The following is a 21,612-nucleotide window of genomic DNA, read 5'->3' on the forward strand; positions in this document are numbered from 1 at the left end:
CCAAACCTACACATCTCTCCTACAGTGTACATTTCGGTGTTTTGTTCACCAAACCTACACATCTCTCCTACAGTGCACATATTGGTGTTTTGTTCACCAAACCTACACATCTCTCCTACAGTGTACATATCGGTGTTTTGTTCTAATCACCAAACCTACATAGGCCTATCTCTTCTCTGTACAGTGTACATTTGGTGTTCTTTTCACCAAACCTACTCATAGATTTCTCCTCAGTATTCATGTTGCCATTCTATTCACCAAACCTCTTAGAAACAAATTCAACTACAACTTCCTGATTTGAGTGTTTCTTGTCATATCGAGTCAACAACACCTAACCACACATATTATGATAGCCTGTAGGGCAGGCCATTAGTCTCAAATCGTGGGGAATTGACATATACCGATTTAAATTGACATTTACCAATTTCCTTCAACTTATACCAGTTTCTAGCAGCTTAACTTGACTTCTACCAACACCATCCAAAGACTGATTTCCCCTCAAGCAAGGTATCAAAACATAGCCCTGTTGTTCTTTGTATGAACATCCATTCATGTCTCATGATGAAACAGATGTGTGATGGTGTAAGGGGTCTATTTTCCAGTTAGAATCATTATAAACTGGTTTATTTGCTGACTTACAAACTGTCAGGGAATACAGAGTATTCAGAAATGACTTTTGAAACCATTCTGTTCTCATTTTCCTGTTTTACACCATGCTATTTTCTTGTTTTGGCACCATGGGTTTTTCCTTTCTCTCTTTTTTGGCACCATGCTATTTTCCTATATCTTTTTTGCACCATGATGTTCCCCTTTCTCTTGTTCTTTGACCATAAAAAGTAAAGAGTTATCATTATGACATAAGTCATTCCTCAAAACAACAAATACCATCTAAAATCTTGAATAAAAATAATAAATAAAATCTGGAACTTGGAAGCAACCCGGCTTGAAGAATAAATTGATAAACCCTGAAATACTGACTATAAGACTTAACCATCATAAAGAACAAGGATATTGCAAAAGCTAACTGACCCAACAGTTGATAAAGGACATTGAATGTGACACCACAATCATAACAATGTTTGGCTTCTCACAAAGAAGTTGACCACACACACGATCAAAGTTGGATAAAATGATGAGAGAAGCTATAACGATACATTTTCCCATCCCCCACAAAGACAAAGCTATTTCAGGGGAATAAATTAGATCCTAGAGGGAAGAGAGAAAAAGATTATTAACAACTCCCTGTTTAGCTAATAAAATCATATACTAAAAGCCCCTGTGCATTCCAATCCTGCCCTTTAGTACAGTATGTATAGGTCTCAGTCTCTGATCAGTCAACCATGTAGTTCAACAGTTCAGAACCCACAAATAATGGCTGGGTCCTTTGTGAGGGTGCACAGTTTTTTGTCTGGAGTGACACCGGTTGGCTTTTAATACAAAACTGGTTCTATTTGGAAACTGATTTTGTATAAGTTGTATTTGCTGCCGGATGTTTTATATATTATCATATATAACACTTCTTTGGGTTTTTTTTTTTTTTTTAAAGAAATTTACACTGAACTTGAAGGTTTGGTGAGCAGCTGGTTTGAGAATGAAATTGAAAATCGAATTAAAAATTATATTATAGAAGTGTAATGTGGCTGACCTGACAAAGTCGTTGAGTAACACCAGGCATACTATAAGGAACAGGTGAGGGGAGGGGCAGAAGTGTGTTCAATCTGTCCCCCTCCCACCCCTACCCTCTTCCTACCCACTCTCTTTGAACTAAATATAAATCATTCAGCTGGATCCTCTACAAATTGGACAACTAGAGCAGCATTGCTGCAGAATCTCTAATACTTGTACTAAATGATGCTTATAGTGTATTAGTGTATATTTGTCCCTTCACTATATATACTAATGATATTTATAACTATATGCTTGAGAGCATTTAGGTCTGGGACCATGTAGGTTAAGGTGACCAGACGTACCCCATTTTCGGGGACAGCCCTGGAATCCATGTTTCCGCGTCCCCAATTAACAAGTTTCCCAACAGTATCCCAGATTTAACAACATTTTTATTCACAACTGACTTAAAAATGTTGCAAAATCTACCTTCCTGCCCATTATATTTAATTACATGTCCTATTAAAACACCATAGATATACACAAATAACTCCCACAGATGACCAGAATGATATAAACAAGAACTACTGTATCATGATGTAGGGTAGGGCTGTGCCGTTTAGTGTAATACGTTAAAAACGAAACTCACTTTAAACGTTTAGAATTAATCTTCTAATCATTTAAACGTTTGAGTACCGAAATGATCAACACTTGCCCAAAAAAAACACAATTTCTTCTGAAAAGTACCATAATTTCTTCCAATCCTATACAGATCATTGAATTTGTTTGAAAATGATAAATCATAACAATCAACCACAAGGTACAGGGTTAACAATGTCCACTCCATATAACAGAAATTTCAGTGCTAACAATAGACAATGATTCTTTTCCAAAATTCACGCGATTTGATTGGCTAATAGTTCGTACTCATTATCTGGAAAACATTCTTGCATCTGTAGTGCTCAAAGAACACAAAGTATGTTGTTTATTCAAGAAAAACTTCCTGCAACGTTACTTTCCACTGTGTAGAGGACGAAGTTTGTTGTATAGGCTATGATATGTGTGCACTCAAATATCATAACATTAGGCCTTGCTGTCACATACAGTACGTATGTTTCGACAACAAACGATCATGGTACGGAGATGCACTTGAATCGTTGCTGAGACTATCACATCATATTTGAATCATTGTTTTGATCAGAAAATGTTATGAGTAAACTAAAGACAATCTATGAATTTTGTGGGAATGCTAACATCTCTCTGCAAAGGATTTTTCATCTCAGAGTAGGCAAATGCTTTCTTCTCTCCGCATTGAGAATTGCTAATGTAAAATGCGCATTCATACTGCAGTAGTTTCTTTCGTTGCAAACTTTTGCGCGGTACCTTTGACCACATGCTTCAGTCAATTTGTGTTTTGGGTGCATCGTTCGTGTGTTATCTACTGCACTTCACGCATCGACTTTACGCGATGCTGCATAAAAGTGATGGGGGGGGGGGGCTCTGCACCATGTATTAAGGTGGGATATTATAATATAGCTTAAAATGAGGGGGAAATTTACCTCATGATATGTAGCAGTGAAAATACTTTTCTTTTGTGCATTTTCTATTTTCAATCAGGGTAAAATTAGATTGCTGACCTTATATTTGCTGGTGCTTGATATTTACTGAAGTCAAGGGCAAAAGGTCACGTTTAAATGTTTAAACGAACCGAAATTTAAACATTGAGATCATTAAACTTAAATGCACAGCCCTAATGGAGGGTAGGCCCATAGGCCTATATCCTACTATATACGCGGAATAATGTTAAAGCGTCACGACAGTGTTACTCCTGTGCTGACCTATAGACTTACTCATGATTACGTCATCTCCTTGCTCTACTAAACTAGCACTATGAGGAAGGAGAAACTCCTCCCCTTAGACCCCTTCCACAGGCCGCCATCATTTCGTTCCAGATTCCTATCCCAAATATATGGTCACCTAAATGTAGGTTGTTACCGCAGACTGTTATTGACACAATCTACATGTAACATTAGATGTGATGTAACTGTACATGTTCATGCACCAACACAAGGCAAAACTTAGCCCTCAATATTTATACCTGAAATAGTGTTAGGCTACGAAAATTAAGTCACTTTGTAAATAATTCCATGAAGTCCCCAGTGATAATTTGTCAAATGAATTTCCCAAAATGACTGGTAGCAGAAGCAAGTAGAAACCATGTTGCCATAAAGCATTTACAATCTACTTAGAAGTACTTGTTGAGATAAAAGGGTTGGAAGCATGCAATCAATAATCAAATTTTAATTTCATATACAATAGGCACAAGGTGGTCTAGACTAATATGTGTCAAAATGTCAGCTTTTTAAGTCAAAACTGGTAAATCTAAATTTTATGATAAGATTTCTAAATGTTCACATGAGTCTCAAAGAAAACAAATTCCCTGGGGTTCCCTTGGCCCCTGTATCCTACCAGTGTAACAGACACCTGTACATGTGGAAGCATCATGTTACACCCTCTTAGTGAATATACACAAACGCAATACATTCTACAAAGCTCATTATTCCAATCCCCTAAATCCGTAAGCTATGAAAACCTGGGCTTTGACATGGTAGCAGCCATATATTGACCAAAAAAAAAAAAAAAAATTGTGAAAATTCGGGCAATATGCTGAGAATTTTTCGGGCACCTACTGAAAGAAAAAGAATTTTCAATGTGTTTTTCAATGGTTGAACTGATATTATCATTATTATTGTAACAACCTCCCCAATAATTTTAACCAAAATGGAAGGGTAATAAGACGGCAAATGATTGTATGTTAGTGGCTTGGATGTAATAACCGATGCATGCCTGCATGATATGGACATTAGCATGTTGAATGCATTCAGAGCAATGGTACCGCAGCAAGCTATCAACAGCAACATATATGTTAAGTTATTGCAGTCAACTACAAATTAACCATGTAGGCCTACCCTCACTAGTGTTAGGTAAGGTTTAGACTTAAAATGGCCAGCTACAGATAATACTATGGCCTAATGTTAGTCCTATTGTAATTGGGGCAGGGCAGTGTACACAACATACAGTAGTAGTTGTTAGTAGGCCATCGGCTGTAAGAGTTTACCTACTACTAGTATAGTAAAGGCTTCAAAATTGACTCACCTTGTAATTGACCCACCTTCCAATTTTACTAGCAACAATACAGCAGGCAGCCTAACATTTTTGCAGCCAATCAGAGTTACGTATTTGATGAGTTTTAATCCATTACATTTACAGGTACATGCTGATCAAATTGTGTTTTTTTTTTAAGCTTGTAACACCCTCCCACCAGATTTGTACATATTATTGGCATTTGGAAATCTTACTACATAAAAATATCCAAAATTACCTCAGTATGATGCCACTACTCTCTGTGACCTGACCTGTCGCTTAGAGGCTCAGAGCATAGCAAACAGCAACCAAAGTCAATGGATATACTGAGTCCTACACTACTGTAACTTAGTAAGCTTATTGATGAATGTTTCAATGTAGGGGTATGAAAGAACTTGACACAGCAGACATTTTGTGGTCAAATTCTGCTCAATTGTAGGTTGCGTAGCCACAGAACGATAAATATTTTGATATCATTACATTTCTGAGGAACTACATATGAAAAACGAATACAGTTGAGTGATTTCGATTTTCCGCTGATAGACATCGTTAAACAAATCCTTAAGTTAGTGCGTCAATTTTGAGTCCACCTGTGACCCTGCTACAAAAGGACAACGTATTCGTCGCATGTTAGGCAGACATGAATAGATTGAGGCAGGCTATAGTATAGGTGTTAGAGCATATACAGTATGCATAGAGACTGTAGCCTACGGTCTAGTCAAGCCTAGATCTATACGTATACATACGTTGCGAGTCTGTGGTTAAGGACCAACGACAGGCTTGCCTGGTTTGCCTTGGTCGTTGTAAAAGAAGTTTTCGGGAAAATTACATACCTGTCATTGTCCTGATGCTGAAGGTGCCAAGTGTGACTGTAAGGTTTGAACTTTGCAACAAACGATGAAGGCTTAGAAATCATGTGGTGCCTCTCGCTGTGTCTGAGCTAAGCTGATCTGAGAAGTGAAATCGGCATATGGTGGCATACTCCTTATATTAGAGTCTATACAGTCCGCCCGAAAGGTCCCCTGTCTCAGGAAAAGTGCCACAAAAGCAGTGGCAGTGGCTATGTCTTGCGTGTTGAAGAGCATGAATGGAAGATCGCGTGGTGCAAAAATTGGGACAATTGAGGCAATTTTAGACCCCTTTAGGCCTCCCAGGAGCAGCGTGCGAAAAATTGTTTACAACTGACGGAAAATGGTCAAGATACGGAAAATTGATGGTGCCATGAATGGCCAACTTGTCAGCTACCCAGTGATGGGTAGCGTGTAGCTAGTGAGAATTACCACCTTACTTTGTGACTAGGGTGTGTGTAAGTCAGTTGGGCTTTCAATGAGTGTATGCTACCTTAAACATCAACCAGCTGGAGAAGAGGATTACGTATAAAAAAAAGTACGCGGGGCTACACGTCGTTACCCCTCCCTGGAAGTGGATAACAGGGGACAAATAGAGAAATACTTAGGCGTTACTCCTTGCGAAATATGAATATTTAACTTTTAATTAACTACACCAAGCTTCAGCTAGCGTTAAATCCCTGACCGAACCTCACAGCTGCGATAAGGTTGAAGGTGGCTGGTAACATTGTACTGTCTTATAAATTTGAAGTGTATTGTACAGAAATAAATTTAAATATGTTTTGTCACATATATTTGTAGGCACGTAAGCTGGATGAGTATGGCGATTGAGGTCGTTGAAACTGATTCCAGTGTAGGGGGAAAGTAGATGTGAAATGGTGCATCCTAAGGCATATTTAGGCTATAAGTTAGTACCATAGTTAGGTCATTTAACATGCAAAGTTGGACTAAATAAATACTTCAATGTTTTTCTGTTTGAGTGAGAGAGTGGAGGGTTGAAAAGCGAGAGGGGTGGGTGCACCCAACTCTCTTTATTCGGACCTGATAACCGTGTTTGGGATCACCGAACGGTTGGTTAAAGAAGGCGTTAAGCTATTAAGCGTCCCTTAATTATTCTACCGACGATTAGGTAAATAAGCAAAGAGCGCCATCCTTTTTTTTACCGACGAACCAGGGCCATATTATCCGGTTGTTCTGTAACGATAGTTTGAATGTGTTCCACCTAATACAAACACTGCAAAATCACCTCAAAATGCTCGGGCCATCTGAGGGCATTCTGTACCCCCAACATAAAAATGTTTATTCAAAAACTTTATTCATTAACCGCAATTCTTCTAAGGTTTTCAAAAAAGCACATTCTTTTAACAGTTTTCTTAATTTCTCAATACAATGGTCATGTTTGTCCCAAAAAAAAAAACAAAAAAAAAAACGGCACTATTGCAAGTACAGAAATGGAAACGCGTAATGTTCATTTTCAAACTGAGGTTACTTCTTATCATGTAAAGGGGAATTTTGAGGCCCTCGGGAGATTGATGCAATATGTGGAGAATTTCAAAAGTTAAAAAATCAAATCTGACTTGACCACTAATGTATATTAATTAGTTGGTAAATAGTGATTCCACCAATGGATATTAATCAGTAAGTATTTAGTGGTTCTATACTAATGAATATTAATTAGTGAGTAAATAGCGATTTACTTATTTAGAATAAAAACGTGACTATGGGTAAAGTACATCGTTCTTGGATCACGTTAATATCGGATAATATTTTGAAACAAAACACGTTTCCATACATAATGAATGTTGCATGTCGACATTGATTCGATCATTCAGGTAAACCTCAACCTGTTTTCTTTGAAATTCTGTTCAGACTTCGTATATTCTGACGTAAAACTGACCGCGATCCTTGGATTGAACTATGTTCAAACAAAACTCATCAAAGTGAACCAGTTTCCTTTACGTATAGGAAAGACTAACATGCATAAGAAAGGTTAGGATAACAATTGCGGCAACAGGCTTTACGAAACCGGTGGCACGGGCAGCGATTTTTTTCCCAGCGCGGTAAAGGCAAAGATTTGCATACCTCGCCCCCATTGGCTGGGGTCCGTATGCACAAACAGTGGACAGTTCATACAGTACGTGTATGAGAATCACGATGCTCTGCGTGCACGCGTGTATACACATGTACATAAACGCATGCGTACATAATCGTAAACAAGAACTTCCCAATTTGAAAATTGAGCACCTTAAGTGCAAGAACCAGCCAATGAGAAGTGAGGTATGCAAATGATGGCCTTTACCACGCTGAGGAAAAAAATCGCACCCGGGCGCGTTTTTTCCCCAGGACGAACGTGGGTTTCAGGTATTTCTGGAATTTACAAAGTCATTTGATATCAGAGTTAGGGTTAAGAAAGTGGGTTAGGGATCCAATTTATATGAAAATGAAGGATTGTCGTTCATAATCTGGGGTCAAAACTAGGAAAAAAAAGATTCAGAACATGTTTTTGGAAAAAGCGTCACACGTTTGGAATTCAGGGATTTGATTGGCCGATGCACACGTTCCGGGCAGGGCTAGCGTCGGTAAGTACCGATATTACTATCAGCTTTTGAAGGGCGTACGGTAAACTTAAAAAAAAAATGGCTTTAGCTCGGCACTCAGCCACCCATATCCCACCGGCGTTGCCACCGGTTCTATGTATATTTGGATATTTAAACTGTGGTTTTGCAGCCTGTCAAATTATCCATCGCTTTATTGAAAGCTGAAGATTAATAACTCACTAGTAAGAAACATTTCCAGGAAATGGCGTGAGTCGTGATCTACAATGACGTCAGATAAATGTAAGTAATTATAAAGTACGTTTGCACATGAAACAACTTTTCATAGATTCCTTATGTATATAAAGCACGTAGCCTCTGAGATCCTGGGACATATAGATCCGAGCTACGGCCAACACTTTTTATAGTTCTAGCTTTCATCTTTGAAGAAGAAATATAATTGCCACTGGCAGGACTTTGAGACTCTGTTCATTGATTCAATTTTGGGTGAGTTTTATTTTGCATATATTTATGTAGAATAATCATATACATTTATATAAACTTGATTTTGATTTCAATCCGTGCATCAAGGCTAACTTAACACAGCCGGTCGTATTATATCTGTATAACTCTTAATTATAAGATCTGGTCAGAATTCATTGTGAAAGGTTTATAATAGGAATGACCGATTACCTATATATAAAGTCACGTCGGTGAAATCAAGCGTTTGGATATTCAAATTTTATGACAAAGTATAACATTGCAAGCTACGGTTTTTGTAGCTCCATGTACCACACAGATATAGTTGTAGGCAACTTCATAGGTTTAGGGGTGTGTGTCTGCATAGTTGGGGGTACACTGTTACTTGGAAGGGGTACAGCTAGGGGCCTATTATAGGGGAGGAGAAGTGTCCTTTGCGGGGATCCATCGTCCGGAGGCTGCAACATTTCCAGGTATTTCTTGTATCTCCTCTTTTTCCCCTTCAAATTATGCTTGTTAGCTTGGCAAGTGGTTGTAGCGGGGAAGTAAATGAAGATACCAGACACCCCCATCCTACCCCCCCCCCCCTAACCTCCCTCCATCGATTCTATCTCTCAATCAAACAAGGAATTTGTATCTTACACATGCTTGGCGGCTAAAGTTATTGAGTTATTCGCCATTTAATCCAGTGCAGAAAATGTCCACAAATGTTAAGGTATACCGAGTTTCAATTTTACATTGACGATTTATGCCTAATTTGATCCTTTCTGGTTGCGAGTTTATCGGACAAAAGCATCAGATTATTTTCATCTGGTTTAGGCTTATTGACTTAAAGTCTGAGCTTGTTGAGAGCAGACTGTATACAAATGCAACACCACATATATAGCTGTAATATGATAACATAATAATAATGATAATAATGATAGTAATGATAATAATGATAATAATCATAATAATCATAATAATCATAATAATAATCATAATCATAATCAAAATCATAATCATGATTATTATTATTATTATTATTATTAAAACTTTTTTTAAGAGGGTAATTCGTTTACCGGGAGCTAATCTTCCACGAGGCCCTCAAATAATACAAAAGTATGTTCTAAAAATCAAATAAATAAAATTACAACTTTGATGAAATACATGAAAGTGTAAAACTAAAAAGTTATAAATGGTTAAAATTAAAATTTCAATGAATTATATAGATGTATTAGAACGTTCGAAATCTTTATAGAGTGATCCAATATAGAAACCACTGGCGGATCCAAGGGGGGCCAAGGGGGGCCATGGCCCCCCCCCAAAGGTGTGCCAAAAAGTGTTTCCGAACATCCGCTAAATCATATGATTGGAAATTAAAAAAAATCGAGAGGAATAGCAGTGGTAGACTAGTCTAAACCTTTTTGTTTTCTGGTTTAAAATTAAATGCAGAGCTCCCAACTGACCCGCAATTCGCGGGAATTAGACCCGCATTCTAACACCCAAACCCGCTGACCCGCACAAGCGTCCGAAAAAACCGCATTGTAATTGTCAAGTATACATAAAAAATGTGCATCAAATTTTGACTTAGCAACCATCATTTCTTTAGCATTTAGCATAATAGAGTATAAAACCTCCTTTACAGCATCATTTGAACCTCAAAATAGCCTATAATTCTTTTCATTGGGGCGAGCAGCGAACATTTTCATGCCACGGGAAAGAATGAATTATCACCTACTATTCAATTTATTGATTTTACACACAAAAAATGCATATTTCTCAGAAAATTTTGGGTGACAAAAGCCTTTCTAAGTGCCACCATTTTACATGTAGGCATCACCGGGATTCCAGCCCCCCAATGAAAAAGTTGAGGGGGCAAATGCATGACAAGCCCCCCCCCCCAATATTTACCAAGGCTCCGAAACGTGCATCTGCCCATTTTTCAATGAATACTTGTCGATCTGTCCGATGCACACGTATACTATATAGGTGTAATAATTGTAGTAATTGCTGGGGGACCCTCGGCCCGTCCCCTGGCTATAAACCACATTGTCACCCCAACCGCGTCTTCACGCCCCGTAAAAAGTGGAAGCAGTGAGTGTGAGTACCGGTAAGCGTAACACAACTTCGTCTTAGGCCAATGACTTGCCTCATTTCAGCCAGTTCTCCAACATACCCTTACTTAGTGTCGGAGCGTCCATATATACAGTCAGGGGCGGATGCCCCCCCCCCCCCTGACGGACTCAAATGGACTGCTGGCGCCCTTTTCAGCTTTTCACTACTTTTTATTTATTCGCGATTATTGACTATTTTATTGCGCTCTCATATACTTATTGACATTTGTCATATTCTGTTGGTGTAATTTTCCGACAAAATGGCGACGACACCTATTTATTCTCCGTTCATCTGCAAATTAGCAAGGCCCGGAAAGGGTCATTTCCTGCAATCTAGGGAGTATCTTTACTCAAAAATTTTCTGTACGTTCCGCGCCAACCTGTGGTGGCGCTCCGCTTAGATAGTGTCGAAAGCGCCCCACTGCCCTTATTACACTCAAAAACGTCTTTACGAGTACACTACGAGTAAGAGCTACTCTATCGAATATACAAATTACACTGTTTTACAGACTTTTACGTGCAATCTGAGAAATTGCAGGCTTGAGACCCATATTTTAGGGCTAGGTATTCTCAGCATAAAACACTCGGGAAGTGCCGTTTCCGGCCATCTGGGGTTTGAAAAAACCCAAAATTTTCTTGTACGCTCCGCGCCAACCGATGGTCGCGCTCCGCTTAGTCTCCACACCTTAGCCCCCCAATAATTTTTCCGTTCCGCCGGGCCTGTCTGAGGGCATTCAGCAATAGAAAATTTTCAAAAGGGGAGGGGAACCCCCTCCCCTTAGACCCCTCCCCCATATCACTCTAATGCCACTTTGGCCCCTCCCAAACAAAGGCCCTGGATCCGCCAGTGATAGAAACCATACATAATACAATGTAAATGAACAATAAATGGTCACGTGAGACTTTCAAATTATGTAAATTGTAAAAAGTAACTAAAAAATGGCATAACTTTAAGAAAACTTTGTACTTGTCTTTCAAAACTACTTCTCAGTTGTTTTCATTTTTTACAATACTTAGTAGTACATTCCACTGTTTCGCTGCAATGTAGGAAAATCATTTCTTGTGGAATTCAATTTTTTTCTTTACAACTTTCAGAAAGAGCCCAGACGACTTAGTTAACCGTATTTCAGTATATAAAGATCAAGTTTGTCTTAAATTGTTCGAATTGTTCGTAAGTCCGTGCAAGTTCAAACTTGGTTGGTAGGTGCCTGACCATGTAACATTGTGCCTGTGTGATGGGCAATAACGTAATAGGTCTAATGTCAGAGGTCAAATGTCTGAAGAAGTCTGCCCAGAAATGTTCTCTTCCTGTTCTAGATTTGTCTGTCCAAGAATTGTTTTGGTATATATATATATATGTATATATATATATATATATATATATATATGTATATATATATATATATATATATATATATATTTATAAATATATATATATATATATATATGTATATATATATATATATATATATATTTATAAATATATATATATATATATACACACATATATATATATATATATATATATGAAAATCGTAATGAGTTGGAAAATCAAGAACAGTGAAAAAACTTTCAGCCTCCACCGGGATTCGAACCACGGGCCTCCCGCTCTGTACGCGGACACCCTAACCACTAGGCTATGGACGCTGATTGTATGTCCAGAGGTTCGAAACCGGTAAGGAAGATCGTAATTCCACTGTAGGCGTTTGTCACCTATATCGAACAATACTAGTTCTGTTTTTGGTGACATATTTTGCCCTACTCTAGAGATCAAACATGATGCTATCCAACTCGAAAATCATTTGTGATTCCTAAAGCCGGATCTCGAAAGAGATACTTTGAACAGACTTTATGACTTTCTTGATTTTCCAACTCATTACGATTTTCATTTATATATATTCATTTGCCTTTGTCGTTTACCTCCATTGCATTCACATAAAGTCTGTTCAAAGTATCTCTTTCGAGATCCGGCTTTAGGAATCACAAATGATTTTCGAGTTGGATAGCATCATGTTTGATCTCTAGAGTAGGGCAAAATATGTCACCAAAAACAGAACTAGTATTGTTCGATATAGGTGACAAACGCCTACAGTGGAATTACGATCTTCCTTACCGGTTTCGAACCTCTGGACATACAATCAGCGTCCATAGCCTAGTGGTTAGGGTGTCCGCGTACAGAGCGGGAGGCCCGTGGTTCGAATCCCGGTGGAGGCTGAAAGTTTTTTCACTGTTCTTGATTTTCCAACTCATTACGATTTTCATTTATATATATTCATTTGCCTTTGTCGTTTACCTCCATTGCATATATATATATATATATATATATATATATATATATATATATATATATGTGTGTGTGTGTGTGTATTGGTAGTAAAGTTATTCATTGTCTTATGTTAATTGGATAATAGGTTTGATTGATGATTGATTGATTGATTATCAGTTATCCCAACAACACAATATTATTCTATAAGTTTATTTCGATTCATAATGACCTAATCACTGCATCAGAAGCACCCAATGGATATGCTCAGTGAAGTGAAGTGCTGTGTTATACAGCTGTAGTTTCGTACATGTATTCGTTCTCGACATGTATTTATGTTAAATACCACTTATGTTTTCTAAGGACCTTGACAAAAATTAAAAATGATAAAGTATGCCACGCCGGGTAGCCCTACCTGTACATATATGCCCATTGGGTGATTATGTTAATATGAGATATTCTCATTAGGGAAAAGTACGACATTCCAAAAGGAGGAAAAAGTCTTGCACTTTCTGTTCAGAAAAGATCTTTTGGAGAAAGTAACTCCCAGAAATCCATAAACCTCAATATAGAAATAAAAGCTTCGAGTGCTTAATCAAATATTCACCCACTCCCCTGCCTCCTTAACCGAACCCCAAATGGTTGTCCATTGTTCATTCATTATGTAATCTATATATTTTACCTTCAGAAAATATGAAATTCCTAACAACTTCCGTGTGCGTTGTGGTCATCGTTGTGTTACTGACCTGTCCAGGTAAGATGAAAACAACGGGTTCTTTTTACAAAAGACTTATACTGTTGTAACTAAATGCATCCTCATATCCCCACCCACCCCCTCCCCACCCCCTCCACACCCCTCCTCACCAATGTACCATATCAGATCAATTTTAACCGACCCATACTGGGTTTTGGAAGTCATCTATATATGCCAGCTTAAATCGAATTCCCATTGACTTGTAAATCAAGGTTGCGAACCGCATGTCCATGAACTTCGATATATGAAAACAATCCCGGGAATCTTAGTTTTTAATAAATTAATGAGAAAATAACATGTCGAACGAAACCGTTAGATGTCGTTTTAAAATGAAAAGATATAAGTTTAATTTGAAAGTTTTTGTATTTGGTATATACCGAAATATAGATTCTCAAATGAACTACTGAGTCAATTAATGTGACAAAATGATGCATCTAATAAACTTTAGACAGATGGATTTTTTTTTTTGGGGGGGGGTCGGGTGGCACGGGTTGTATAGCCAGCATGCTTGCGCATGCTGTCAATTTTACTTCTAAACCCTGTACCAATACATCCAATCGGAACAAAATAATGATGGCTTACCAAAGCTTCCTTATTAATAACGGTGCGCAGAATGTTATTGTATTCGAAATTTCATCGTAAATATTCTAAAAACAATACAAAGTCATTAATTCTTCACACATGTTCGTTCTGAGCAAACGCGGATCCAGTAGGAATGTGTGAGTGGCGGGGTGTGGGGGTGGGGTATGCCTCAATATGCCTCAGGATGCACCAGTTCAAGTCTATTTGGAGGTGAGGTGGGGGTTGGGGGGATGCTAACCCTCCTACACGGGAATCGGCTTCAAATAACCCCCGGGTCACCCCTCCTTTCTAAAATCCCGTATCCGTCACCGAGTAGTTATGTATAATCACAAGATACTTTTTAAACTCTATTGTTTATACATTTGAAATAATTGTGCGTGATTTAAAACTAAGGTACCCTCTCGTGCAGAATGGAATACTAGGAGGGGAGGGCAGGGCAGGGCAGGGGGAGGGAGGGACATGCCCTATAACAAAAGTGACTCAAGTGAACGCATATTTTGTCTATTTCACACACAGAAACTTCTGCTCGGTGTCCACGAGGTTTTAGTAACAAACTGGAAAAATGTTTCCGATGTCGATGTAGAAACGCACCGATATTGACATGTCGCGATCTGCCGGCATTTTGTAATGGAAACATGCACGAGTCACTGTGGAATCATTGTAATGATATGGTACACGAAGACGTGGAAACAGGGATTAGGAATCGAATCGGCTGTACAACTTAATAAAGGAACACGTCAAATCATTTTAAAACTCTTTAATTAATAAGTATATTTAAACATGGTTTACATCAACCTTTAGCTGGTTTACATGGTACATGGAATGAAACGCACAAGGGCGTCTAAAAGGTCGAAAAACGATACTAATGTGTACTGCGGTACACACCTACGATTTCATATTGCGCCGTAAGGGCTAGATTCATTACTGCCATACTTCATACACATCCAAACGCCAAGAGTATGCTCTCTCGTCTGCAATCGCATGGCTTGGTCGTTCGTTTCGTGGAACTGCTTTGCAGTATTTCTAAAATGGCGACCCAAAATTCTTTGTTTTTCGTACTACAGATAAGGCACCGTATAAGAGTAGAATGAACAAGAAATCGGCCACAATTTTAATTGCTAGTTCCGGGGATTTTTAACGTCAGTGTCGTGTGTTTCTAACAACGTATAGAGAGGTATGAACGAATGGATGGAGAATCCACCGATTTATTCCAATTAATTTGCAGTTACGATGGACCCGATATTTTTATTCATAACAAATATTCCTAATACGGCAAAATGTTTACCAGGAGGCTTCGTTTTCAGTAGGGAGTCAAGTATCGAGCGCCTTCGGCGTTATAACATTTTTCTGGAGCGCCACAGACACACACGTGTGAGCGTACAAGCGCGCTAACTCAAAAACAAAAAAGAGTGACAAATTTCGTATATCAAAATATTGTGCAAGAGGTACACTTACTATGAAACCCTTTTTATAATATACATCAGAACCTGTGAAGTACTATGGGTGGGGGAGGGGAGGGGGGAGGACCTATAGGTATGGTTCGGATACAGTGTGGGTGCATCATGTGGGTGGAGGGTGTTAAGAGGAGAGATTGATAGCAGTGCGGGGACAGTAGTCTGTCAACAAGTAACTGGTAATTGGTCATTTATGTTGTCTTGTTTTTGTTTGGTTCATTTACTGTACACAGATCTCGTTCGTAATGTAATGTGTTGGGGCCCCATTTTGATAAAACGTTGTGCTTTGATATGTACCGTTCATATATTATTTAAGTCCTTTCTATCTGACACATTAAAATGACCGATGATGAACCATTTTTTTGAACTTCTTCAATAAAATTGTACGAAATAAAGAAGCTTATGTGTCCTGATTGATTTTCTATCGGTGCGCATGACGCGTAACGTCTCTCCACTGACCATTGACGGAAATAGTTCGTTACCAACGTAAATAGTTTCTTCAATGAACGGTTTCTTATTGACACAAACAGCGCATGCTCAAAGGGAAGTCCTAGGTGAGAGTTTAAAACTACAAACTTTTAGAACCTACAATGTAGGCGGTTAAACATTGAACCTTCGAGTCATGAATAATTCATGAGGGTAAGTGATTTATAGACCAGAAGAATATATTATGTCTTTGACGATATGAAGACGACTGGGGAAGTCATCATGAACAGAAGAACACGTGCTCAGCTCATGCATTTTGAGTTAGGTTCGTGGTGTGTTGACATGGCCCCCTCCCCCTTCCCTTTAGCCAAGCCACTGATTAAAACTATCTTTGTGTGATCTGTTGAAATTGTTGATAAAAAACAAAACAATAATCCATAGGTGAGTTAACTTGTCGATCGCTGAAGTTACGCAAACTTTTGCTTTGTTTGTTTATGTATGTATTTGTATGTATGTATTTTAGATCCTCCTGCAAGCAGGAACTCGCGAAGAAGCCTCATTGGCTTATCAAAGCCGCAAGCTGACCGAAGTCAGTCTCTTACATTCATATTTCACGTCCATGATTATGAATTGTTAATTGTCAACAACTCTTTAACTGGACGACATACATTAATCTGGGAGTGACTCGAACCGGGACCTTATGATTGAACGGAACCAGCGTTAACCACTGAGCTAACACTCCTTACACTCCTTTATTTATTTATTTTATCACAAAAAAATTACAATGTGAAAGGAAGTCTTCTATAAAGCCTGAATTGACTTTACAAAGTAAAAGACTCCCTGATAAAGAAGAAAAATAACCAAACTTTAACCAAACTATCAGGACACTTTAATGATGCGTGTCCCTTTTCTTAGATGGTGTGAAGACTCGCGCAGAAAGAAACGTCTTATGTAGGTAATCTGACCTAGTTTCGAATGAGGTGTAACAGAAGTGTTAGACACCACCATCGATCCCAGAAAATACACACACAACTTGCTACCGTCGGTAATTAGACACTAGTGTACAGTCAATACATATATGAATATTCTTCACATGGTTGATTAATTATTTTTGTTGTCCTCTAATGTACTATAACATGTAATATTATATGTTTTTAACTTATAGCTAAAGACGCATAAAACGTGTATTGTTTGTCTCTAATGCTTGGATGATGTATGCATGTGCCGAAAACACTCACTGTCTAGCTGTCGATCGTTGCTCGAAGAAAATAATACGTGTGCCCTGCTTGGATGATGTATACACGTGCCGCAAACACTGCCTAGCTGTCGATCGTTGCTCGTAGAAAATAGTACGTGTGCTGCTTGATGATATATACACGTGCCGAAAACACTCACTGCCTGTAGCTGTCGATCGCTGCTCGTATTCTCTGATGGAATAATCTATTACAATTGTGTAACTATATTAATATAATTCTCTGCAAGATCGTGGATTTTCCGTGATTTTTTAGTTTTGTCACAGTCTGTACCATGCAACGTGTTGGACGTTTTCGCCGAATACGTATTCATACAAATACAGTTAACACCTAATCCTTTGCCCACACTTTCAATCATTAAAGGGTGTGAAGACTCGCGCACAAAGAAACGTCTCATGCCAGTAATCTGACCTAGTTTCGAAGAGGTGCAACATAAGTGTTAGACACCACCATCGATCCCAGATAATACACACACAGCTTGCTACCGTCGGTAATTGGACACTCAAGTGTACAGTCAATGCATACAGCTACGGTCAATACCTGCAACACAGTGTACATAGCAGCGATGGACATCTCAGGTCTAGATAAAAGATAACAAGGTAAATATTGAGAAAAGCTTATGACATCACATACAACCTACTGTGATCCACCTGCTTGGAGACGTTGAAAGTTTAGCCAGTCAAAGCACGTTCCATTTAATCAACTAAATCTCTGGTGAGGGACAACAATTGAGAAAAGCTTATGACATCACATACAACCTAATGTGATCCACCTGCTTGGAGACATTGAAAGTTTAGCCAGTCAAAGCAAGTGCCATTCAATCAACTAAATCTCAGGTGAGGGACAAATATTGAGAAAAGCTTATAACATCACATACAACCTACTGCGATCCACCTGCTTGGAGACGCTGAAAGTTCTTAGAGGGTGTGAAGACTCGCGCAGAAAGAAACGTCTTATGTAGGTAATCTGACCTAGTTTCGAATGAGGTGTAACAGAAGTGTTAGACACCACCATCGATCCCAGAAAATACACACACAACTTGCTACCGTCGGTAATTAGACATTAGTTCCTGCTTGCGGGAAGATCACATATACATACATACATACATACATACATTAGTGTATACAGTCAATGCATATATGAATATTCTTCACATGGTTGATTAATTATTTTTGTTGTCCTCTAATGTACTATAACATGTAATATTATATGTTTTTAACTTATAGCTAAAGACGCATAAAACGTGTATTGTTTGTCTCTAATGCTTGGATGATGTATGCATGTGCCGAAAACACTCACTGTCTTGCTGTCGATTGTTGCTCGAAGAAAATAATACGTGTGCCCAATTGAGAAAAGCTTATGACATCACATACAACCTAATGTGATCCACCTGCTTGGAGACGTTGAAAGTTTAGCCAGTCAAAGCAGGTTCAGTTTAATCAACTGAATCTCAGATGAGGGACAAATATTGAGAAAAGCTTATGACATCACATACAAACTACTGTGATCCACCTGCTTGGAGGCATTGAAAGTTTAGCCAGTCAAAATAGGTTCCATTCAATCAAATAAACCTCATCCGAGGGACAAATATTGAGAAAAGGAAGTTTCGATTGCCATTGTGGATGTTTTAGTTACATGGTTTGCCACGAGAACATTCTTTAAGCTACAAGAAATATTACAGTCTATCCAAGATAATCATGTAAAGTTTTTTTTCTTACTTGCCACCAGATTTCTTGTTTTTGCAACATATGAAAGATCCGCCAGAGATATATTGTGCAATTACGTGACTTTTTCATTCCAGCGCTATTGGTAATCCGAGACTTTGTTTACGTTAAGAGAAGACGTAACCCAACCTTCATCTTTTATTTATATGTCATAGATCTTTATGAAGAACCCCCCCCCCCTCAACACCCCAACGGCTGCGGGAACTCTTGTTCTGATTGGGAGATATCCTAGTTCAAAGGTCATTTCCGAGAGCTGCTTTTTTGTTATTCTGTGACGTGATAGTGCCGCTAGGTTCTGACGTTTTCAGGGTCAAGGTCATGTTAGGAAGTTCAATATGAGTGAAAGAGCATTTACAACAACAAAAAACCCATCTTGATTACAGAAGATAAACATTGTAATAATACAATAAGAAAAAGAAGAAAAAAACAATAAAAAAAGTTGAAGCGAAATTGGCTCGATGTCATATTTAGATGTGATCTAGGTTTTATTCTTGTGTGTGATATCTCCGAAATGGAATAACACTTTTCTTAGCTCTTTGCGTAAGTTGTGCATGAGTGTTATCTCTATTAGGCTTTGACTAATGTAAGGTGGAGTTGTGTCTAATGAAAGCCTGATAGTCGCACTTTCGAAGATATAAAGTTAACTGAATCTATCCCTCTTTCAACGTAAATATAGCTGTAACTGACAATGCTGGAGTGTCATATATATATACACAACAGACTATGTATGTACATGCAAGTAGACAGCCAACCTTTACTGGAGCACAAGCGGGTACGGTAGGTTTCGAGCATCAACAAGTCCTTCTAAGCTTATCAAACGGTGTCATTTCCACGAGAAACATATCAGTGAATAACAACAAGAATTATTCAGCTTAAACAGAGCCAACTTACCCGATTCTTAGGCTTTACTGGTTTTAACTGATAAAGCCGTAGAAACCAGATGGCCAAGTTCAGAATAGTGAGTGGAGAATGGCAATACACTGGGATTTTGAGTAGCTACAGCTATTTTTTCTTTTTGACGAGGGTATGTGGGGGGGGGGGGGCGAGGGGGTTAGAATTCATCTCAATTCTTTTATTCAGTCCTAATGGTTTGTCAATTGTGAAATCAATGAGTTTTCCCGATTATCTAGAATACACTTGATACATGCAGTGGTTATATTGTAAAGCCTGATATATAACATTCAAATACTAAAAGAGAAGTCACCTAATCTGAGACTATCAGTTTTGAATGAAAACAGGGTATGATAATACTTTTACTTTCCATATCGTGTTAGTTATTTTACAAACAAGATAATTGAGACTTGTGTGTCCTTAATTTTGAAGTGATCTTTCCCATTAAGGCCTCTTATAGCCCCAACTCCCTAAAGTATACTGTCCTAATGTCATCTTCACAGTTGGTTCCAATACACTGAAATTATGTGGAAGATTGTTCTCTGATGTGTCTTGTTATATCGAGTCTCAAAAGCTGCCGTTCATTGGCCTAATTAATTGGTATTCTACTTCAACATGGATTCCTAACTCTAATCGTTGTGCAATTTTAATGAAGCGACGTGAACATCAGCAGGCGCGGCGGAACGGAAAAATTATTGGGGGGGGGGGGGCTAATGTGTGGAGACTATCTAAGCGGAGCGCCACCATCGGTTGGCGCGGAGCGTACAAGAAAATTTTGGGTTTTTCAAACCCCCAGATGGCCGGAAACGGCACTTCCCGAGTGTTTTATGCTGCGAATACCTAGCCCTAAAATATGGGTCTCAAGCCTGCAATTTCTCAGATTGCACGTAAAAATCTGTAAAAACATTGTAATTTGTATATTCGATGGTGTTTTAAGAGAGTAGCTATTACTCGTAGTGTACTCGCAAAGACGTTTTTGAGTGTAGTAAATTACTACTTGCAATTAAATGCAATACGGGCAGATGCACGTTTCGGAGCCTTGGTAAATATTGTGGGGCTTATCATGCATTTGCCCCTCAACTTTTTCATTGGGGGGCTGAGCCCCCCCAAGCCCCCCCCCCGGTTCCGCCGCCACTGAACATCAGTACCTGACCAAAGGTATTCTATAGCATACCTTGCTACTGAGTTTATGTAACGTTTGTTAGTGAGAATTTATGCAATGAAACTAAACCACGCATCTGTCAGTGTGGTACAACATCTTAACATTGTAAAATCTACTTGTTCAAAATGAATATATCCAAGTATTCTGAGTGGTATTTGCAGATGTGTTTCTAGTATTCTGAGTCATATTTGCACACGTTACTCTAGTATTCTGAGTCGTAATTGCAGACGTTACTCTAGTATTCTGAGTCGTAATTGCAGACGTTACTCTAGTGTTCTGAGTCGTAATTGCAGACGTTACTCTAGTATTCTGAGTCATATTTGCACACGTTACTCTAGTATTCTGAGTCGTAATTGCAGACGTTACTCTAGTATTCTGAGTCGTAATTGCAGACGT

General features: G+C 38.6%; 1 protein-coding gene and 1 long non-coding RNA gene across 3 annotated transcripts in view; one reads left to right on the forward strand and one right to left on the reverse strand.

Moving 5' to 3' along the window:
* Positions 1–21,612, reverse strand: part of LOC139984089 (amidase-like) — a 57,044-nt gene that overhangs the window by 19,235 nt on the left and 16,197 nt on the right. Inside the window, exon 1 of one of the 2 annotated variants that reach the window (XM_071997795.1) lies at positions 5,583–5,737. The exons of the other annotated variant lie outside the window; for it this stretch is intronic. Within the exon in view, the coding sequence (XP_071853896.1) occupies positions 5,583–5,589 (7 nt within the window). The 5' untranslated portion in view covers positions 5,590–5,737. Of the gene's footprint in view, positions 1–5,582; positions 5,738–21,612 lie in introns of those variants that run through there. 2 annotated transcript variants of the gene reach the window in all.
* Positions 8,485–15,080, forward strand: LOC139984092 (uncharacterized). The gene is made up of 3 exons (XR_011798936.1): positions 8,485–8,638; positions 13,659–13,724; positions 14,823–15,080. It is a non-coding gene; the product is annotated as an uncharacterized lncRNA (long non-coding RNA).

Source organism: Apostichopus japonicus, chromosome 17 (genome assembly GCF_037975245.1).
Source record: "Apostichopus japonicus isolate 1M-3 chromosome 17, ASM3797524v1, whole genome shotgun sequence".
NCBI lineage: Eukaryota > Metazoa > Echinodermata > Holothuroidea > Aspidochirotida > Stichopodidae > Apostichopus > Apostichopus japonicus.